General features: G+C 50.0%; 1 protein-coding gene across 1 annotated transcript; it reads right to left on the bottom strand.

Annotated features, from left to right (window-relative positions):
- Positions 1 to 1,695: 1,695 nt before the first annotated feature.
- On the bottom strand, positions 1,696 to 2,763 carry LOC309673011 (olfactory receptor 1F1-like; the record flags this gene model as incomplete). Its single annotated transcript, XM_082484696.1, has 1 exon — positions 1,696 to 2,763. Exon 1 carries the CDS (start codon positions 2,641 to 2,643, stop codon positions 1,696 to 1,698), a length of 948 nt encoding a protein of 315 aa, XP_082340822.1. The 5' UTR covers positions 2,644 to 2,763.
- Positions 2,764 to 13,870: the final 11,107 nt, after the last annotated feature.

Consider the following 13,870-nt stretch of genomic DNA (forward strand, 5'->3'; position numbering starts at 1 on the left):
TTCGCCCCTCTTTGTCACAGATGTGGGAAAAGGCTGAGTAGGTGGGAAGCATGACAAGAGGGAATTTTTTACTTTTCACGTTTAAAGCAGTTTTCAGTAATAACCCAATGAAAACTGAAGCCCTCCCTTGAACCAGTGTGTTCCAGGCTAGATGCTCAACATGCCACTGCAGGAGTTGGTTGTTGGTCCTTTGTGGTATGCAAGTACCGTCACAGTAGTAATAAATCAGGGACACACTGAGTAGCACAGCATGTGAGAAGCTGCGGGAGCACACCCCAGTGTGCCAGATGCCACCAGCAAGGGTGCAGAGGGTGCTGCTGTGACACCTTTAGAGTTCAGTGCAGCTCACAGGTTGGCTCTGGACCATCCTGCATTTGAATGAGACTGTATTACCTTCCAGGTAGTACAGCATCCCTGCTCAGTGTTTGACACAGAAAAAAAATCACAGTCTGTGTCTGTCAATCATGGGAAAGGCACATTGTGATTCAGATTTGAAATTGTCAATTTTAATGTAATTTTTCTGGAGGTTTTTGGTTGGGTGGGTTTGGGATTTTTTTGGTGTGTTTTTTTTTTTTTCTCTGAAATAACTTTCCCACTATTTTTTCCTCATGCAGTTCACCCTTTATTTCCTGATGTTCTTTTCCAGGGCTCTCTTCAGAATGGGCCTCATTGTGGCAGACTTTCTTATGTGTCCTAGTGAGATACTGAACCAGGTGTGCTTCAGTGATTTTTTTACAATCAAGAAGGGTGTGTGGCAGGTAGAGCTGGCTGAGAGGCTTGCAAGCTGTTTGGGTAAGAGCAACAGGCCGTACCAACACATGGGTTACAGAAACATTTTTTTTTGCCTGAAGAATAAAATCAGTGTGTGTTGTGCACTAAGAAGGATGCGCAAACTGCTCCCAACAAGCTGTATGCCTCATAGGCCCATTTACTCTCCAGTAGGTTTCTTTGGGAACGGGCTGGATTTTGCTGGGTACCTCTTGGTAACTGTGCTATGGGTGAGCCTGTTTTGTCCCCTTCCAGCCAACGTGTCCCTCTGTGGCACAGCTGCAGAAATGTTGCTGCGGCTGCAGGCTGCACCTGCATGCACTGCCTGCGCCACCTTCCCTCCCCGCGCAGACCCTTGCACCAGTGGCTCCTGGCTTCTGCCATGGCATTGGACACTGGGCTGTGCTAATGTACAAAACGCTACAGAGCTTTCATGGCAGCCTGGAGAAACCTAGCAGACATCAAACTCGGTGCCAGAGTGTGTGTGGAAGGAGGATGGTGTGACAGCCCCTTTGTGGAGGCCAGATTTTGCAATCCAAGACATTGCCCCTTGTCCCATGTGGGCCTGTCTCGGCACCTTGGGCAGCCCCAAGGCAGCGCTCACAGCCTGTCTCGGGACCTGCACTTGCTTGGTACCACATGAAATTGCCTTTTACAGCATTCCCTGGCAGCAGTGTAGCTGCAACAGGTCCTGTGCTGAGCTCAGCACATGATACTTGCAAAATAAAGACATAATCCTGGAAGTGTTCCCAACTTGATTTTGCCATCAGCGATGTGCTGAGAGTCAGACAAGTGATGGCAGTGTGCCACAAGCAGCCATGGCCTGGGCAGGGAGCCCTGAGCCCACTGCTGCCATCAAAGATTTCCCACAGATGGGCAATGCTGCACCAGTGCTACACCAGCACTCCGTTGCAGCCCTGGTACTGCTCATGCATTGCTGCCTGGGGACCCCAGCGTGCCCTGTCCCCACACAGCCTTCCGCAGGGCCCCCCGCACCTCCTGGTTGCGGAGGCTGTAGATGAGGGGGTTCAACATGGGGGTGACGATGCAGTACAGCGCGGAGACCAATGTGTCGGCTGCCGGGGAGTAGCCGGAGCTGGGCCGGTTGTAGTTCAGGTTGGCTGTCACAAAGTACAGGGTGACCACGAGGAGGTGGGCAGAGCACGTGGAGAAGGCCTTGTGCCGGCTGGTGGCCACGGGCATCCTGAGGATGGTGGCCAGGATGTGGAGGTAGGAGATGACGACAAGCAGGAAGGGGCTGAGGCCCACAAAGACACTGGCAGCATGGAGTGCCACTTCACTGGGGTGGGTGTTGCTGCACGCTGCCCTCAGCAGTGGGGGGACATCACAGAAGATGTGCTGAAGCTGGGCAGCCCCGCAGAATGAGAGCCTGGAGGCCAGGAGGGTGTGCACGGCTGAGTCCAACATCCCCCAGAACCAGCAGCCAGTGGCTGCCACCACACAGACACCCCAGCTCATGGCGTGGGTGTAGCACAGGGGCTGGCATATGGCTGCGTAGCGGTCGTAGGCCATGACAGCCAGGAGTGCGCACTCGGCCCCGGCACACCCCATCAGGAAGAACATCTGTGCCAGGCACCCGCGGTAGGAGATGGTCGCCTGTGGGCGCAGGACATTTGCCAGGATCTTGGGCACCGTCACTGAGGAGTAGCAAATGTCCAAGCAGGACAAGTGACTGAGGAAGAAATACATGGGGCTGTGGAGATGGGGATCCAGGAGCACGAGAACGAGTATTGCAGAGTTCCCCAGCAGCGTGGCCAGGTAAACGGCCAGGAGAAGAACAAAGAGGAAGGGCTGGCTGTGGGGAAAGCTCAGGAGCATGAATTCTGTCACATGAGTCTGGTTTGCACCTGCCATGGGGCCAGCTGGGTTGGTCTGCGGGCAGAAATGAGCACTGTCAGGAAGAGGTAGCGATTGTGAGCCAGGGGACTGGAGCACAACTGCCCACGAGGCAAGGGTTTCACTGGTGGGATGGCTTTGGTCCTATCTCTACAGTGGTTAAAATTTTCCCATGTTGAGATTTCACAGACACTAGGATTTTAATGTCCAGAGAGCTGCCATTCAATGTTGGATAACTGACTGCAAGAGAATCACATGTAAGAAACCAGGAATGGTGTGTGCCGAGAATAACTCACACCGCCTGGGTTCTCCTGCGAGCTCAAACCTCTTGTCTTGATGAGTATACCAAGCTCATCTGTCTTTTCCTCCTGGTTGCACTTATGGTGACTACATGCTTCCCTGCCCCCCTGGGACATGGTCGCATCATTCCTTAGATGCCACAGCCAGTAAGTTTGCTCTTCCCCAGCTGACGGGTTGGGGATGTGATATCACCCGGCACCAGTTAAAAGTATTTTTTTTCTTTGTCCTGTCTCCTGGTCTGACATTTTTGGGGTACTTGGTTCTGCGATAACCAGCGCTTGAAAAAAAGCACAGATTCCAACTGAAGTTGACTCACCACATGGTGTTTGTTGAGTCATGGGTGAATTTAAGCCATCAGGGATATCCACTGGCCTGGGCCTCCTGACCTTTCTTCCATCATCCTATTTCAATTTTCACCTGAACGCAAGGGTTTTGCTTATTGGTATGATGACCATGTCCACAGGATGGATGAGGCATGGGGAAGCAATTACTGCTCGTAAGCCTCAACCAAGGGCTGTTGAAGGTGGTGCTTGCTGGCTGTTTGTAGCCAGGACTGCTGCTGCCCACCATGCCGGTGCCATGAAGCCCAGCAGATGTAGGCCAGGTGCTTTGGTGTGCCAATGCAGCTTGGCACAGCAGCCTCTGTGAGGCTGCTGAAGAAATGGGGCTGAAAGAGAGGTTAAAAACCACCTGCGATCACCTTGTCTTGGGGTGCAGATCTGTCCCAGCCGGCACTTGTCACGGGCACACACTGCACTCAACCAGTCTGAATCCAGGGGTTACTCTTGGTTGGGTGAGGAAGAGAATCCAGAGAGGCTTAAGCTTACATATATGATGATAAGGGGACAATCAGGGATGGAAAGCATCAGGGCAGACTGTGGCTGCATGACAATACAGGGCACCTTGGGGAACCATGGGTGAACAGTGGGACCAGTACTGTTTAACAACTTTGTTGGCGACATGGATGTTGGGATGGAATGCACCCTCAGCAAGTTTGCCGACGACACCAAGCTGTGTGGTGTGGTGGACACTCTGGAGGGGAGGAATGCCATCCAGCAGGACCTGGACAGGCTCGAGAACTGGGCCTGTGCGAACCTCATGAAGTTCAACAAGGCCAAGTGCAAGGTCCTGCACCTGGGTTAGGGCAATCCCAAGCACAAATACAGGCTGGGCAGAGAATGGATCGCGAGCAGCCCTGATAAGGATTTGGGGGTGTTGGTGGATGAGAAGGTCAACATGAGCCGGCAATGTGTGCTTCCAGCCCAGAAGGCCAACCACATCCTGGGCTACATCAAAAGAAGTGTGGCCAGCAGGTCAAGGGAGATGGTTCCCCCCCTCTACTCCGCTCTCGTGAGACCCCACCTGCAGTACTGCGTACAGCTCTGGAGTCCCCAACATAAGAAGGCACTTACTGCAAGAAACTGTCACAGCACTGTTAAAAGTTGCATGCTTTTTTCCTGTTAGAACTGCTTGAATGTCCGCTCTGTCTCATTCATAGTTTTCAGGTCTTTCTCTTCCAGATTAAAGACCCTCTATTCTACCAGTATTTTCTCCTTGCTTCTACTTGCGCACTGTGATGAGTATCAGTGTTTGCTAAGTAGAAGAAGAACTAAGTTCTGACTCATTTCTCTTTTGCTCTCTGTTTTTTCTTTCTTTTTTTTTTTTTTTTTTTAATTTTAATGTTGAGAGGAAAACTTTCAGTCAAAAGATTAATTCTTCTTTGCCTGGCATAATGACATCCAAACTTGTTACTCCATCTTGGATGTGGGTGCTACAAGGCTGAGAAACCACTGACTGGCCGAGCTCTCCAGCAGTCTCCCAGATTAACATATTCTTTAATTTACATATTTTTTTTTTATAATTAGTGATTTTGCATACATTGGACAGGTACATAAGAAATATACCATCCAATATTCTGGAAAACTCTGACCATCACTCTTCCTTCAGCCAGTCGTGTGCATTTTGATGCAAGAACAGCCCAACTTGTTTGGCCCAGCATTGCAACCAGGAGCGGGTGTCTGAGAGGGGTGAGAGCTGGGAGAGACTGCAGCAGTGTTCCCTAGGAATCATCTCCCGCCTCCAGCTGGGAGTCTGCAAAAGTCTGCAAAGCTGCATAATGTGCACGTTGATCTGTATAAATTCAAAATTATGTATGTGTGAACTTTCACAGCGCTAAGGCAGTCGGTGGTTTTGTTAGGGCACAAGTGCCTCCATGATGTGGGTGAGAGAGGAAGGTTCTGTCCAGGACCTTGTTGGACTGACCTGTTAGCCAGAGGCAGGAGTCTGCCCACAAGTTATGGTGAAGCCGGCACCAGTGAAGGTGGGGACCTGCCTGTTACGTAGGAGGAACAGGGGACCTTAGGAACCAGTGATAAAAATAAGAATAAATTTAACAGTAGGAGGTTAGGAGTGTAAGGACTAGTCACCTGTTTATGCTCTGAATTGGGGCTCAACACACAATGAGAAATAAGAGCAGGTAAACAGGAGGTGTGTGAGTACACTGCATGCTACCAACGAGCCCTTGGTTTGGTATAGGTACACAGCAATGACACGTAGGTCATCGTACTTGCAACAGCAGGGGATTGTTAGTTCCACTGCAGGTGGGACAGTGAGTTCTGGAGAGCTGGAGATGATGCTCTCCCCATGCTGACAAATTCAGGCTGGATTAGGCATGGAGCTACAGGGCTACATACAGTACAGGCATCAGAGTCGTGCAGAGGAATGACCATAATTTTTCACCATGGTTTGGAGCAATGGAGCTGTCAGTGGATGCAGCTACATGACAAGGAATGCCAGATTTAAATCCCTCAGACATCCCGTACAAAATGAAACAGGAAGACACGGTAGGAAAATCTCCCTTTCTCCCTTGAACTGCACAAGAACGAGCCTTGAAAGAGTCTCCACCTTGCCTCAGCTCCTTTCCTCTCACTCAGACTGAAGGTGATTTCTCTTGGTAACTAATATTTAACTAATAATGAAGTACTTCCCATGCAGCTGCACCTTTGCCCACTGCTGACCGGTCCAGAAAGGCTCAATAGGGTGGCAGAGAGGGGGCACTAATGCCATCAGTGTTAGGGAGGCGGCTGGTCTCTGTCACTCCCCCTGGGAGGAGGAAGGTCCCCCTTTGACGGCGATGCACCAGCCTGAGACCCAGCTCAGCTCTGGTGCAGTCCCTGAAGCGGGGTGCCTTATGTCGCCACTGTGCACTTCTGCATAGCTCCAGCATTTTGGGCAGCATTATGTCACCCTTCCTCCTACAGAAGGCCAGATGTGCTCCGTGCCCACCCAGGGAAGCCAGCGCTGCTCCTGCAGGGGGATGTGGCTCTCCTCACCAAGCCACCATGTCCCATTCACACTCAGGTGAGCAGACCAAACAGCCTGGAGCATATGGCCATGGGAGGTAAGGTCCTGAGCCTTGCATACAGTCCAGTCCCAGTTTGAGGTGATGGCTGGACTGAGGGAGCCAGCAATAAGACAAGATTAATTTCCCCTGAAAAGGACTGGATTGTTTTGTTTGAGGCATCACCAGCAGCCACAGCCTGCTTGCATGCCCAGACCACCCAGGAGCCCTGGGTGCCAGTACTCGGTTTGCCCCAACGTAGTGTGCCGATAGGGACCCCTGTGAGGGTCCCACCATGAATGAGGCCCTGCCCCACCACGGACAGCAGTCCTGCCCTCCCAGTCCTCCCTTACCTCCATGTCCAAGAGCAAACAGTGGATGGCATCCAGTGCTTAGTAAGAGGGAAAATCTAGCAATGTCCCCAGGTGCTGTCCAGTTTTTCTTACCTGCCTGAGGAAAAGCCAGTGCATCCTCCAGGCTTTCGAGCAGAGGAGAGGCTTTTAACCCTGTGAGGGCCCTGGGGGAGAGGCTTTCAGGGGTAGCTCTTGTTCAGTGGCAGGAGCAAGGCGCAGCGGAGCATTCCACCAATCAGCCTGCACAAGTGGGATCCAAGCCCACAGGACAACACCCTCCTGGCACAGGACCCACCTTGGTCTCCTGTTCTGCTCCAGGCTCTGCCAAATGCACACCAGCCAGTGCTCTCTAGCCCTGGCCTCCCGCTCCAGCCCTGTGGCAGCTTTTGGGGTGCCTGGGCTTCAGCACAGCTGACCGTGCCAGGCACTCTGGACCATAGGAGGGTGGCTGCCTGAGGAGGCTGAGAGCTGCAGTCCCTGTGCCCTAAGTCCACCTTTATGATTCTGTTTTATCTGTTTTAGGGCTATGAGGTGCCTACACTGGCCAATGCCAGCAGAGAGGCTGCAATGAGGAGGGCTGACCATCAGCCACATTCACAGTAGCAAACCTGTGGGCAACACAGTCGTAAGATGACTGCATGGTGTCTGCACCACATCCGTGCTCTCACGATCTGCAATAAACCATGCCCACCCGGCCTAGGCTGTGCAGGGCTCTCTGGAGTGGAGAGCATGGTCCAGGGGACTAGGAGAGAACATGGCTATGGTGGAACTGGGATCTGGCAGCAGCTCTGATTGGGCTTAGTTAAGGCACCAAGTAGAGTCCGGTGAGTTCTTGAAGAGCTAGGCAGCAGGATTACATGGACTTACACGGGGTGAATGCTGTCTGCTCTGAGCCTGGAGCCATTCATGATAGAAACAGCAGGTTTAGCTGGAGTTCACCTCATAGTGCCATGGAAATGTAAAGTGTGAAACCCAGGAAATGTGAAGGATACAACAGGGAGTGAATCTGGACATCAAGACTAAGACATGATGATTGTTTCTGCAGCAGGAATACAGCATTGCTTTATTGCAATCTTTTTGCAACCTCTGTTTCCTGATGATCAGGCAATAGGAGTTGATCCTACCATAAGCTCTGTAGCTGAAATTCCAAGAGTTGAGGAGCTGACATTGGATGCTTTTAAGATTCAGCCAGACAGGGTGCTGCGCCATCTTGTCTAGACCGTGCTTTTGCCAAGAGAGGTTGGACCAGATGATCTCTGAGGTCCCTTCCAACCTGGTATTCTGTGATGCTATGATTCTATAATCATCTGGAAATTAGGGAAAACGTAGGCAACAACCCTACACGGGAAGTAATACCCTGTGTGCAAATTCAGCATAGACACTAGAGGGAGCTACTACCTCAATGAGGGCAAAATTGGGGTGGGTGAGGGATGTCTGAGGTTGTAAAAGATGAATAGTCGTAATTGTGAGTCTGGTATGTCTAAGGGCATGTTTTCAGGGCAGCTGGGCTGACAGGGTAGAAGGACCATGATAACAGGACTTTGTGACACCACGATTTGCTTTGAGTTTACAAAATCACACCTTTCCCTTCTGGCAATGATGAACACTTCTTCATACAGAAACTCAGTAGCGTGGCATTCCAATATAACCTGGCTACTCTCCCAGAATTTTAGATGAAGGCACGTGCTGTCAGCACTCAGAGAAACCTCCATCCACAATGATATTTGAAATAGGGCTTTACTGAGACCATCAACACTTGGCACAAATACTAAAATATACCGAAACCTTGCCAGATGCCAGAAACTTGATATTCTGTTCTGGTAATCCATGTCTCTTTTCTGTGGTAATATCTTCAGGACAGCCTTTATGAGAAGAGATAGCAATATTTGTATCCTCCTCCAGTCTACTGAGGCTTATCAAATATGGCCTTTGGGGTCTGGTGAAGAAATCAAATCTCCGTGAATTTGTGAAGGGTTAAGGGAGTTGTTTTTTAAACCAAATGCCTACATTTGGGTGTGTAACCACAAGAATTGGGCGCAGCTCCTGTAAGTACTCAGCACTTCTGGAAATCCGACTCTTAACTGGGTGCAGGGCCCTTACCTTCTCCAAGCATGTGTGGCACTTTACATAAAAAGTGTGCCGTTGTAAAACTGGAAACTTCTCCAAGTCATGTTTCCCTACTGGTTTTGAGAGATGCATTCTTCCAGTTCAAAGATTCTTTCTCAAGCAAAAACCACCATCGCTTGTATCACAGCTCACTGCAGCAATACTGCCAGCTAACTGTTAGCAGCCTCCAGATGTGCACAAATGCTTCCTTTGGTCATAGAGACAAGGAAAACACTGCAATTTGTGGTGTTCAGGGTGGCAGGGATCTGCTTGCCCCTGCCCAAAGCACAGCCAGCTCCATGGTCAGACAAATCTGCTCTGGGCTGCATCCAGTCCAGTCTGGAACACTTCCAAGGCCAAAGATTGCACAGCCTCTCTGAGACACTGCTCCACTACTTACTGATCCTCAGAGTGACTGTTATTCTTTACATCCAGGTGGAAGGAAACCTCTTGAACTTTCAAGTCTGAAACCTCTGGGTGCTGTGGTTGATGGTAAGCTCAATGTGAGTGAACAACGTGTCCTGATGGCCAAAAGAGCCAACTGTATTCTGGGGTGCATTAGGTGCTAACTGGTTGAAAGAAGTGATTGTACCACTAAACTGTACCTCAAGCATTGTGTGCAGTTTTGGGCTCCACAACGTAAGAAGGATATAGAAATATCAGCACATGTCCAAAGGAACACAACAAAAATGGTGAAAGGATTAGAGGGCATGACTTATGAGGAGCAGGTGAGGATACTGGGTTTGTTGAGCTTAGAGGAGACCTCATTGCTGTCTACAACTTCCTCAAGAGGGGGAGTGGAGAGAGGGATGCTGATTTATTTCTGGTATCTGGTGATAAAACACAAGGGAATGGCTTAAAGCTGTATCAGGGGAAGTTCAGACTGGATATTAGGGAAAAGTTCTTCACTGAGAGGATGATCAAGGACCTGAACAAGCTCCCCATGGAAATAGTCATGCCTCCAAGCCTGTCAGTGTTCAAGAAGTGTTTGGACAATGCTTATATATATGGTTTAACTTTTAGGTTGTCCTGTGTGGAGTCAAGGGTTGGACTCAATGGTCCATGTGGGTCCCTTCCAACTGAGAAAATTCTGGTTCTACGAACTTGAAACCTCCTGTCTGGATTTTCTCTGCTGCCCCTCATCCTCCTCCCATGCCACATTGTGATGAGCCTAGCATTATTTTCTTGCTAACCTTCCCGTAGGTACTAGAAGGCTGCCATTTGGTCCCCCCAAGGCCGTTCCTTCTGCAGGCTGAACAAGCCCAGCTCCTTCAGCCTCTGCTCACAGTGCAAATGCTCCAGCCCTGACCATCTTGGTGGCTCCTTGCTGAACTCTCCGAGTTTGCTGATGTATTTCTTGTTTCCGGGAACCCAACACTGGATGCAGTACCTGGATATGATCTCAGAAGTACTGAGTAGAGGGCCATAATGACTTCCCTTGTTCTATTCTCTTTATGTTCACACAGCCCGGGATGCTGTTGGCCACCTTTGCTGCCAGGGCACACAGCCCACTCATGTCTGGCTTACCACACACCAAAGGCCCCAAGGGGCTTTTCCACAGAACTGCTGCCTGGCCAGGCCTTCCCAGACTGTCCTGTTGCCAGGGGCTCTTCCTCCTCAGGTGCAGGACTTGGCATTTGTCCTTGTTGAATTTCATGGGGTTCCTTCTGGCTCATTGTTCCAGTCTGTCCAGGTCCCTCTGGATGGCAGGCCTGCCCTTGAGCATATCATAGAATCATAGAATCATAGAATCAGTGAGGTTGGAAGGGACCTTTAAGATCATCAAGTCCAACCATTAACCTACCCTGATAAAAACACCACCACTCCTAAACCATGTCCCTAAGCACCTCATCTACCCTTTTCTTAAACACCTCCAGGGATGGTGAATCCACCACCTCTCTGGGCAGCTTATTCCAATGTTTAATAACCCTTTCAGTGAAAAAATGCTTCCTAATATCCAATCTAAACCTGCCCTGACATAACTTGAACCCATTTCCTCTTGTCCTATCACCTATCACCAGGGAGAAGAGGTCAGCTCCCATCTCTCTAAAACCTCCTTTCAGGTAGTTGTAGAGGGTGATAAGGCCTCCCCTCAGCCTCCTCTTCTCCAGGCTAAACAACCCCAGATCCCTCAGTCGTTCCTCATAAGGTTTGTCCTCCAGACCCTTCACCAGCTTTGTAGCCCTTCTCTGGACACGCTCCAACACCTCAATGTCCTTCTTGTAGTGAGGGGCCCAAAACTGAACACAGTACTCGAGGTGAGGCCTCACCAGTGCCGAGTACAGGGGGATGATTACTTCCCTAGTCCGGCTCACCACACTATTCCTGATGCAGGCCAGGATGGTGTTGGCCTTCTTGGCTGCCTGGGCACACTGCTGGCTCATGCTCAGCCGGCTGTCCACCAACACCCCCAGGTCCTTTTCTGCCAGGCAGCTTTCGAGCCACTCCGCCCCCAGTCTGTAGTGCTGCATGGGGTTGTTGTGACCCAAGTGCAGGACCCGACACTTGGCCTTGTTGAACCTCATACCATTGGCCTCAGCCCATCTGTCCAGCCTGTCCAGATCCCTCTGCAGAGCCAATCTACCCTCAAGCAGATCAACACGCCCCCCTAGTTTAGTGTCATCTGCGAACTTACTGAGGGTGCATTCGATCCCCTCATCCAGATCGTTGATAAAGATATTAAAGAGAACGGGCCCCAGCACCGATCCCTGGGGGACACCACTCGTCACTGGACACCAACTGGATTTAACTCCATTTACCACCACTCTCTGGACACGGCCATCCAGCCAGTTTTTTAACCAACGAAGAGTATACCTGTCCAGGCCATGAGCAGCCAGTTTCTCCAGGAGAATGCTATGGGAAACGGTGTCAAAAGCCTTGCAAAAATCCAGGTAGATAACATCCACAGCTTTTCCCTCGTCCACCAAGTGGGTCACCTTGTCATAGAAGGAGATCAGGTTTGACAGGCATGACCTGCCTTTCACAAAGCCATGCTGACTGGGCCTGATCACCCTGTTCTCTTGCATGTGCCGTGTGATGGCACTGAGGATGATCTGCTCCATGACCTTCCCAGGCACCGATGTCAGACTGACTGGCCTGTAGTTCCCTGGATCCTCCTTCCGGCCCTTCTTATGGATGGGCGTCACATTTGCCAACCTCCAGTCAGCTGGGACCTCCCCGGTTATCCGGGACTGTTCATAAATGATGCACAGTGGGCCGGTGAGCACTTCCGCCAGCTCCCTCAGCACCCTTGGATGGATCCCATCCGGCCCCATAGATTTATGCACCTCCAGGTGCTGAAGCAGGTCCCTCACCATTTCCCTTTGGACTACAGGGGCTTCACTCTGCTCCCCATCCCTGTATTCTAGGTCAGGGGTCGGGGAATTCAAGGAACAACTGGTCCTACTGCTGAAGACTGAGGCAAAGACGGCATTAAGTACCTCAGCCTTTTCCTCATCCTTGGTTACTACGTTACCAGCCCCATCTACTAGAGGACAGATATTATCCTTGGTCTTCTTTTTATCGCTAATATATTTATAGAAACTTTTTTTGTTGTCCTTGACAACAGAAGCCAGGTTTAGCTCTAGCTGAGCTTTGGCCCTTCTGATTTTTTCCCTACATCGCTTTACTACCTCTTTGTAATCCTCCTGGGTGGCCTGCCCTTCCTTCCAAAGGCCAATATCGCTGGTCCCCTTGCTGTGGTGTCACCCGCAAATCTGACAAAAGTGCACTCTGTCATCTCTTTCATATCACTAACAAAGATGTCAAACAGGACAGGTTCCAGGACAGATAGCTGTGATGCTCTACTTGTCACTGGCCTCCAGGTAGAGCATGACCTGTTAACCATCACTCTCTAAACCTGATGATCCGGTTTCACACCACTGCTTCCACTGATGTTGCTGTTGCTTTGACATAGGCAAGCTGAACGTACTTTTCATCCTGCATTTTCTGCACACACTTCTACTGGCTGGGCAACCTCATTTGCCCTGACTTTCTGTGGCCATATCCAGCTCAGGAGCTTAGTGGTTTGTTAATGGCAATGTTTCTCTCGGTTGGCTGCAAAGGGCCTGTGCTCTGTTTTTTTCCCCTCAGTGATTTCGACTATCACTGATGCTGTTTTGATGGTACTAAACCTACTGCCCACTGCAGGTATCATCCAAACAGTAGTTCAAGCAGATTTCATACAAACTGTAGCTCAGGCTTGTGCATTCTCTTTTCCTGCTGAACATACCTTTTTAAAAATCTCCACGGGCAACATTCTGCATAATTTTCTCATAAATGCCACAGTCGTAACACTTAGACTTATTTAACAAAGATTATAGTGAAACACTCTGTTTTACTATGACATCAATACAGTCAAGTGTTCTGAGCCTCCAACTCCTTTGTACCAGTCAGACGTTGCCATACTAGAGTAGGACCTGCAGAGGTGATAGAGGAGGACAAGGAGAGGCCGAGACTGCTTTGTTCAGCCCAGAAAGGAGAAGGCGAAAGGGAGACTGTACTGGTGTCTGCAGCTGCCTAGTGGGGGTGGGGAGAGAAGATGGATAGAGTCTTCTCACAGTTGTGCGGTGACAAGAAGAGGCAACCAGCACAAGCTGCGACAGGAGACATCCTCACTGGATGTCGGGGAAAAATCTTGCAGGCACTGGATTGAAGTCCTGAGAGGCCACAGACTCTGTCCTTGGAGACTCTCAGCACTCACCTGGCCACAGCCCTGAGCAACCTGTGCTAACGGGTCCTGCTCTGAGCAGGGCTTGGACCAGGGGCTCCTTTCCACCAGCACAAGTCTGATTTCTGGAGTGAAATTCTCATCAGGTTTTGTAAGAACAATATTTCATTTTTTTTCCTATTGATTTCCTCAGGGAAAAATTTTCCTTTGGGAAATTTATTTTTTGCAAATATGTTGCCGTAGTTGCCCGTTATCTGGACCAGGCAAGAAACAATAATAAACAGAATTCGGCATTTCCATTTTGGCCTACCCAAGACGGGACAAAAACCTCACACTGTGTCTTGTAAGAGCAGTAATGGATTACTGTCTGACTTGTTTTCCTAACCTTTGATATGGAGATTTTTCGGCTGAAGAAAACTGCATTGTCTTTAGCTTCTATGCAGTTTAACTGACCACTTGTGTTCATATTTTAAAAAA

This window comes from Vanellus vanellus (genome assembly GCF_965231255.1).
Source record: "Vanellus vanellus genome assembly, chromosome: 1".
NCBI lineage: Eukaryota > Metazoa > Chordata > Aves > Charadriiformes > Charadriidae > Vanellus > Vanellus vanellus.